Source organism: Macaca mulatta, chromosome 12 (genome assembly GCF_049350105.2).
Source record: "Macaca mulatta isolate MMU2019108-1 chromosome 12, T2T-MMU8v2.0, whole genome shotgun sequence".
NCBI lineage: Eukaryota > Metazoa > Chordata > Mammalia > Primates > Cercopithecidae > Macaca > Macaca mulatta.
Window position 1 is genome coordinate 129,195,315 of NC_133417.1, and position 9,387 is coordinate 129,204,701.

General features: G+C 47.0%; 1 protein-coding gene across 1 annotated transcript in view; it reads right to left on the reverse strand.

Annotated features, from left to right (window-relative positions):
- Positions 1 to 5,712, reverse strand: part of WDFY1 (WD repeat and FYVE domain containing 1) — a 70,996-nt gene extending 65,284 nt beyond the window's left edge. Inside the window, exon 1 of the mRNA XM_015111170.3 lies at positions 5,521 to 5,712. Coding sequence (XP_014966656.2) covers positions 5,521 to 5,657 — 137 coding nt within the window. The 5' untranslated portion in view covers positions 5,658 to 5,712. The remainder of the gene's footprint in view (positions 1 to 5,520) is intronic.
- Positions 5,713 to 9,387: the final 3,675 nt, after the last annotated feature.

Sequence of the window (9,387 nt, forward strand, 5' to 3'; positions counted from 1 at the left end):
AAAGAGTGAAATTTAAAGAGCTTAAGGTAATTATTACTTTAGCAAAATACAGATGACTTCATACAAGAAGTAGTACCATTTTCTATTAACCATTCATGACACCTTAATCCATAAAGGTTTCTAAGCAGAACCATAAGCTGACCACCCAAACCACTAAAGACCTGTGACTCCCAGATATAATGGCATTAAGCTTTGATATTCCATATTTGCTTAATACTTTTTGGAGGGCTGATCGTATCTAGCTTTGTCATATGTAGTTTGATTACAGTGAACTAGGTGGCTATCTGTGAATGACCCCAGGTAAATATACCCCAGAAAGTGACCAAAAAAAAAAAAAAAAAAAGGGATAAAATGTAAGCAGTATTCTCTTATTTTTATTTATTTATTTTTTTGAGACAGGGTTTTGCTCTGTCACCCAGGCTGGAGTGCAGTGGCACAATCTCAGCTCACCTCAACCTCTGCCTACCAGGTTCAAGTGATCCTCTCGTCTCAATCTCCCAAGTAGCTGGGATTACAGGTGCACACTACCATGCCTGGCTAATTTTTGTATTCAGTATTCTTTCTTGGTGGTTGTACATAGGCAAGCCCAGTGACAAATAACCCTCCTTTCTCATAGAGATGTGATTCTAAGTGTGGTCCCTAGACTGGCAGCATCAGCATCAACGTTACCTGGAAACTTGGCAGAAATACCAACTCTCAGGCCCCACCTGACTTTCCAAATTAGAAACTCTGGGGTCTAACTCCAGCAACCCGAGTTTCAACAGGACCTCCAGGTGATTCTGATGCACACTCAAGTTAAAGAACCAGTGTTCTAGAGAGGTCAGATAAACAAGTACCTGAAGCCTGGACTGGGGTTTCTCAATATCAGCACTATTGACATTTGGGGCTCAATAATCCTTTGGTGTGGGGTATAAAAGGATACTGAGAGGCATCCCTACCCTCTACCTAGATGACAGTATTAGTCACATATAGTATTAGTCCATTTTCACACTGCTAGTAAAGACATACCAGAAACTGGGTAATTATAAACAAAATGAGATTCAATGAACTCACAGTTCCCTGTGGCTAGGGAGGCCGCACCATCACAGTGGAAGGCAGAAGGCATGTCTTACACGGTGGCCAACAAGAGAAAAATGGGAACCAAGTGAAAGGGGTTTTCCCTTGTAAAACCATCAGATCTCCTGAGACTTACTCATTGCCACGAGAACAGTATGGGGGAAACTGCCCTCATGATTCAATTATCTCCCACTGAGTCCCTCCCACAACACATGGGAATTATGGAAGCTACAATTCAAGATAAGATTTGGGTGGGGACACAGCCAAACCATATCACCTCCCTGATGTCATGACAACTAAAAATGTCTCCAGACATTTCCAAATGTCCCCTGAGGGTAAAAACCACCCCTGGCCCAGAACCACTGGCCTAGATTTTACAAAAGCAGACACTAACTTCAAGAAGACCTTCATACCTTTCACTTTTCCTCTCAAAATGCTCTCAGCTAGTTCTCACTGCTTTCAGCATTTGTAAAATGAATTCACTTCAGCTGGACCCTACTTTAAATGTAAAAAGCTACTGGCTTCTGCCTGTAATCTCAGCACTTTGGGAGGCCGAGGTGGGTGGATCCCGAGGTTAGGAGTTCAAGACCAGCCTGGCCAAGACGGTGAAACCCTGTATTTACTAAAAAGACAAAAGTTAGCTGACTGTGATGGCGAGTGCCTGTAATCCCAGTTACTCAGGAGGCTGAAGCAGGAGAATCGCTTGAACCTGGGAGGTGGAGGTTGCAGTGAGCCGAGATCACACCACTGTGATGCATGAAGTAAATAAAGATTACAAATAGTCTCATTTCTTCAGGCCAAATTTTAGCACCAAATGAGTTTGCAGGTCCAATTTACACACACATATACACACTTCTGACGTTTAGAATGCACTAAATTTTGGAACTGCTGATAAGAGAAGGGGACTATATCTACCTTATAGGGAGGGAGTGTGAGGATTGAATCCAATAACACATAAGGTCCAATTCTGTACTCATAAAGGGACTTTCAACAGGTTAGCTATTGTTATTTCTAAATTACAAATTCCGATCATGTCATTTGCTTGTTTTGAACTCTTTGATGGTTCTGCACTGCCTGAAAAATAAGGTCCAAATTTCTAAGAGTGGCACACAGGAAGACCTTTCCAAAACTGGATGCTGGCCAGGCATGGTGGCTCACACCTGTAATCTCAGCATTTTGAGGGGCTGAAGCAGCCTCCTCTTCCTGTGTCTTCCCAGCACTGGATGCTGAGTCCAGGGGTTCGGGCTGCAGTGAGCTACGATCGTACCACTGCGCTCAGCCTGGACAACAGAGCAATATCCTGTCCCTAAACAACAAAAACTTTTTCGGACAAAGTTTTGTTCCTGTTGCCCAGGCTGGCGTGCAGCGGCGTGATCTCAGCTCACTGCAACCTCCGCCTGCCGGGTTCAAGTGATTGTCACTGCACACCTTTTGCTCTGGTCACCTAGAAATAGCTATGGTTCTTTCTCTTACAATTCCCTCCTGTCCTTTCCTCCTTCCTCTGCCTGGGATGGGGGTGCATCCCTCCTCTTTTCTAGATGCCACTCCTCTATCCATGGAGACCAGCTGAAAGACCTTCTCTAGGAGGCTGTCCCCATAACCTGGCCCCAGCCCAAAGAGCCTCCTCTTCCTATGTCTTCCCAGCACCGGATGCTGACTACTTAGGTGCCATCTGTTCACTAGACTGTTCAGCCCTTGGGAAAGAGCAACTTAGCTGTCAGCTGTCTCTTTCCCCAACAGGTCTAGCATGGGCCCCACACATGTGCTGGGATTACAGGCGTGAGCTGCCTTGCCTGGCCAAGGTACTGTGGCTTTTGACCCCTGTTGTAGCCTCAGCGCCTGACACTCAAAAAACTTTTTCTAAATGAATGAGTAAATGAGTGAAGAGCACGACACGTATTTATGACAATGTGAAAACAAACCACCATGGCCAACACCAAGAAAAAACCCACACCCATGTGCTTTCATTACATCTCATGAAGTGTAGCACCTACTAAAAGGGTTGTTCTCCCTTCAAGGAAGTTGCAAGAGCCTGAACACAACAGAAACCTCAAACGCCAACCCCCTCCCGGTCCAGTCATCTACCTGGGCTCTGCAATAACAGCAGTGCGTGAGTGAAAAAGTGAGCAGATGCAAGCTCCCCTAGAACGTTTCAGTCCCAGAGCAGCTTAGTAATCACTTTCCAAAAACATTTATCAGCACTGCTCCTGACCAGCAATCTCAAATATTCAGCAACTTACCCAACACGCATGAGTCATGAATAAAATATTTGACTGAATAAAGGCTGCTAACTTTTAAAGGCTGTTGTTTGCATCTACATTCACATCATGCAAGAGTCATTATTCTGGCCAGGCGCCAGTGGCTCATGCCTGTAATCCCAGCACTTTGGGAGGTGGAGGCGTGTGGATCACCTGAGGTCAGGAGTTTGAGACCAGCCTGACCAACATGGAGAAACCCTGTCTCTACCAAAAATAGAAAAATTAGCTGGGCGTGGTGTTGAGCGCCTGTAGTCCCAGCTACTCAGGAGGCTGAGGCAGGAGAATCGCTTGAACCTGAGAGGCGGAAGTTGCAGTGAGCCCAGATCACACCACTGCACTCTAGCCTTGGTGACAGAGCAAGCCAACATCTCAAAAAAAAAAAAAAAAAAAAGTCATTGTTCTGCCCTTGCCTTTTTCAGGTCCCCATCTGCTCCCCATGTTTCATGCACTCAATCTCTCACTCATTTCTGCATTACACACCCACACCCAGCTCCTACCAATCACTCCCCTCTTTGTTTGAAGTCAGCTACAGGTGAACCAGCAAGGAGAGGCCACTGCCTGCTCATAACCAGCTTGTTATCTAATTGAGGAAAAAGGCACAAGCTCACTCAAAAGCAAAATCCAAAGCACCAACAAGAGTTGGAGGCTTCTGGCTTTCTCTTCCCATTCAGGACAGGGTCAAAGTTACTTCAAATGGTATAATTACACAAGGCTAGAGACTACGCCTTCAGCTTTAAAAGAACAGCACTACCTTCCATCCTCCAGAAAGCCTTCGGACTTGTGGACTATCCCTATTTAAGACGGCTCATTGCATCAAGGAAACACAGTTTCATTCAATAAACATCAGTCATTTCCTTCAAATTCCCACCGGAAAGCTACTGACATTGTAAACCTTTAGGATTTGAAAGACGCAAAGTTTAAAGTCGAATCATAAATATTGTTCCAATCCAATCACTCAGGCCCAGAGCTGGTGGGAGTCCTGGACTGCATTTCTGGCTTCACCAGTATCTCTGTGACTTAGCGACAAGCTACACCTCCACCAGCCTCGGTGTCCTCTTAGGAGAAATGAGAAAACTGGACCCAATCAGTGTTTCCCAAAGCGCGGTGGGCATCCAATGCCCCATGTCACAGTACACGAGAGGACTCTGTGTGCACGCCAATTAACACGTTTTAGTTATTAGTTTACTCTGGCGAGTAATGTTTTCCTAATGATATAAATAAAATTTCCTTTTAAAATAAACGCATCTAAATCTTTTTAAAAATGAGTCACTTTCACAAAAACCTATTTAGTAAATAAGAGTTCAGGTATTCTAGCAGCCATGGCAAAAATAACTGATCTAAAGGGCTGGCGTGGCGTGAAATCCCTGAGTACACGAGAAGGAAGAGAGCGAAGGTGGCTGGAGGTTCCTCGCAAAGCAGCACACCCGGGCACCAGTGCCCGCGGTGACCAGCCGCCGGTCCTCCAGGCTTCCAGAGGAGACGATTTGGAACTGACCCGGGAGGGCCAAGAAACAGCTTCCGAGTACCAGGCTAAACCCCGCAAGGGAGAGAGACCGGGACGAAAGTCCCAGGCTACTGCGACACCGCGGGTCGGGGTTCCCTGGTTGGAGGAGCGCGGTGGGACAGAGTTCCCGGGCTGAAGGGGTGCGTTTGGGGCGCACTGGAACAGGGGTCCCGGGCTTGAGCGGCGCGGTGGGACAGAGTTCCTGGGCTGGAGGGGTGCAGTCGGACAGGGGATCCCGGCTAGAGGGGCGCGGTGGGACAGAGCTCCCGGGCTGGAGGAGCGCAGTGGGACAAGGGTCCCGGACTGGAGGGGCGCGTTGGGGCGCACTGGAACAGGGGTCCTGGGCTGGAGGTGCGAGGTGGGCTGGGAGCGGGGCGGGAGCGCGCACTGGAACAGGGGTCCCGGGCTTGGGTGGTGAGGTGAGACAGAGTTCCCGGCCTAGAGGAGTGCAATGGGACAGGGGATCCGGGCTGGAGGGGCGCGGCGGGACCGGGGTCCCAGGCTGGAAAGGTGCAAGTCGAGACTGGAGGACCGGCGGGAGGGAACTAGGAACCCGGCGGAGCTAAGAGGCACAGAGTGGGTGTGGGGCCGCGCTGCCGGGGGGAACCCCCTTACGCAGGAAGGACCGGGGCCGCGGACCCCACCGCCCCCACACCCCGTCGCCGCGGAGTTCGGGCCGCCCCGGCTGCGCCCGGGGCCTACCTGTCCTCGCTGGCCGTGATCACGCCGTCCTCCTTGGGGATGAGCAGCGCGGCCGTGACGGCGTCCTGGTGCCCCTCGATCTTGCTCAGCAGCACCGGGCGGCTGCTCTGCGGCCTGGAGTGGATCTCGGCCGCCATGTTCGCGCGGCGACGGCGGCTGCCTACTCGGCAGGCCGCCCATCAGCTGACGACTGGGCGGGCGCGGACGCTCCGGTTTCCCTTCTGCGGCTGGAGCCTCGTGGGCGCCGCGCCGCCGTAAGCCCCCGAGTGCTGCCGCCACCCGCCCGTATTGCCTGGGGATGCCGCGCAAACTAAAAGTCTGTGGCTGGGAGAGGACCCCAGAGGGCGCCTGCAGAGAAATGGGGAAAGTAAGGAAGGTTTAAAAGTAAAGCCATTTTCCCAGGAATAAATTGAGCACCTAGAGGGGACAAGGAATTGGCCAACTAAACCAGAGATTTCAGAAATAACAATACTACATTTCATCCATTCGAAGAAGCCATTGTTTGAAAGACACACACTTTCAGAAATGTTAAAATGTGAAAAAATATAGTGCATCTTAGAATCTTTGAACTACAATAGATGGCACTCATTGAGTGGTAACCATATACCAGGCATTAACTCAGTGTCTTTGGATCTCATTTAATACTGATAATCTTAAGAGATGAAGAAATTGATGCTCTTGTATTCCCATTTTAGAGATGAGAAAACAACCAGATAAGTTTGATCACTACCTTAAGATTGCATAGCTATGAGAGGAAGAAAAGCAGCCCTTGATCTCCAGGAGCTGCCTTGTACTATCAGCTGAGCTTTGGTGTTGCTAGGAGGTGCTTACTTCCTGTGGAACATAAACATCAGACGAAGCCACTCCATAATCACATCTAAACACGGCCAAAATATGAGCGATGTACAAGCCACAAATTACCAAACATCCCCCTATCCTGGCTCATATGAGTGACTCGTATTTCTTTATTAATTATAATGTTAACCGCTATCTAGTCTTCCTCTATTTACATAAGATTTATTAAGATATGCAACCTTAGAATTATACCCATTTCCTGACAACATCCAGTCCAGAGGAGAACCTCTCTTCCTTAAGCCCTCCCAGGTCACCTAACACCAACACAAATCCTTTAATAAAACTGTACTTTACCCAGACACCTCACCATTCCCAATGGTGTGTCTTCTCCCTCCAACCAGCAATCAACCCCATTTGTTCCTGGTGGTTTTTGGCTAGAGGTCATTGACAACTAGTAAGTTCAAGAGCCAAGATTTGGACTCAGGAAGTCAATGACTCCAAAAGTCTGACCCCACTATATTATTCTGACACGTGAATTGCAGAATTGCATTAGAACCGTACTATCCACATGACTATAGAGCACCTGAAATGTGGCTTGTCCAAATTGAGATGTAGTACAAGTGCAAAATACTACTGGATTTTAGAGACTTAGCACAAAACAAAAAAGATGTAATATAGTTCATCAATAATTGTTACAATGATTACATGTTGAAATGATACTATTTTGGATATTTTGAGTTAGATACTATTAAAATTAATATGATCTGCTTCTTATTTTTTTAAGGTAGCTAATAAAAACTTTAAATTACAGATGTGAATCACATGGTACTTCTATGTACAGTGATGTACTAGAACTTTTGTTTTTGTTTTGTTTTGTTTTTGTTTTTGTTTTTTGAGACAGACTCGCTCTGTCACCCAGGCTGGAGTGCAGTGGTGCAATCTCAGCTGACTGCAACCTCTGCCTCCCAGGTTAAAGGGATTCTCCTGTCTCAGCCTCCCAACTAGCTGGGATTACAAGCACCTACCACCATGCCTGGCTAATTTTGTATTTTTACTAGAGACAGGGTTTCACCATGTTGGCCGGGCTGGTCTCAAATTTCTGACCTCAAATAATCTGCCCACCTCAGCCTCCCAAAGTGCTGGGATTACAGGCATGAGCCACCATTGTACTAATACTTTCTCATGATGAAGTTATTAACAAACATTCATGAATTTATTTATTCATATACTCAACAGACATATATCACACACTTACTATATGCTGTATGCTGATGAGACTAATAAGGCATGATTCTTGTGAGGCTGTACAGTATAATGACTAGACAGGCTACTGAACAACTTTGTTTAATCAACCAACATTTCCCAAGTGCCTGATGTGAGCCAGGTGCCATTCTAAATGCAGCAGTGCTCAAGAGAGACAAAAATACCTCTGCTGTTAGAACTTACATCCCTGTGAAGGAAACAGATAGTAAACAAAATAAATTATATAATATATTAGAAGATGTTAAATGCTATGGAGGAAATAAAGCAGGGAAGGGTGATAGGGACTCCAGGTAATGTTGCGATTTTAAATAGGATGGTGTGATAGATTCAGGAATACACTGCACAGATCTGCTTTCAGGGAAGAAGAGTGATCAGCAGAGAGCCTCTAGCCTTCAGCTCCTTCAGGGACTGCCCCAGATGCTGAGAACCATTGGGTCTCAGTTGTTCCCTTCACAGGGAAGCCCACATTCAGTAACTGAACAAGATAGGAAGATAAAAGCCTGACCATTAAGACAGACCGATGGGCAACACTTGCTCTAGAACTCCCTCCTAGATTGGACAAGGCTTTGTAAGGTGTGTACTGCAGCTGACTTCTCCTGCCTAATCCTGTTACCTCCCCCTCCCTTCACAGGCATTGATTCCTAATAAATACCCTCTGAGCCAACCTCTGTCATATCTGCTGCTGGAGAATGCAACCTGAGACAGGTGGCCAGTAAAAGCCTCACTGTAAAGTTACATTTTGAGCCAAGAAGGAGAGGAGGGAGTAAGCCATGTAGAAATGTGGGCCAAGTACTGTTCTGGAAAAGAAAAGAGCACGTGTTAAGGCCTTGAGGTGAGCACATGCCAGGGGTTTTGTAGAGACAGCCAGGCACCCCATGAGGCTGGAGCAGAGTGAGGGAGTGCTCAGAGAAAGACAGTACACACAGGTCACCAGACAGACCATGTTGAGCCCAGAGACCATTGATAAGGGCTTTGGTTTTTACTTTAAATTAGATGGGAAGCCATTGGAGAGTTTTGAACAGAAGGCTAGTTTAATCTGCCTTCAATTTTTAAAAAATGTTTATTCATTTATTTTTCGAGACCAAGCCTCACTCTGTCACCCAGGCTGGAGTGCAGTGGTGCGATCCTGGCTCACTGCAACCTCCACCTCCTGGGTTCAAGTGATTCTCGTGCCTCAGCCTCTCAAGTAGCTGGGATTACAGGCACCCACCACCACACCCAGCTAATTTTTGTACTTTTAGTAGAGACAGGGTTTCACCATGTTGGCCAAGCTGGTTTCGAACTCCCAACCCCAGGTGATCCACCCACTTTGGCCTCCCAAAGTGCTGGGATTATAGGCATGAGCCACTGCGCCTGGGCTAATCTGCCTTCAATTTTAAAAGGCAAGAGTAGAAACAAGGTGTCAGTCAGGAAGTTAATTGAGAAATTAACAGGGTAATTGAGAAATGATGTGGCTTTCTAAGGGTGCTGCTGGTGAGAGGACATCAGATTCTAGACTTATCTAGAAGGTGGTGCCAGTGAGATTTGTTGCATATGGAATATGAAGGAGTTAAGAATGACACCAAGATTTGTGGGTTCAGCAACTGGAAAAGTGGAGCTGCCATTTACTGATCTGTGGAAGACGTAGGAGGAGGAGCAGGTTTGGAAGGGAAGAAGGAGAATTCACTTTTTGACATAGGAAGCTTGAGATGAGTATTACGTCTCCAAGTGAAGGGGCTGAGTAGGCAGTTGGACACAGGAGGTGTTTGTTTCTTTGTTTGTTTGTTTGTTTGTTGTGAAATGGAGTCTTTCTCTGTTGCCCAGGCTGGA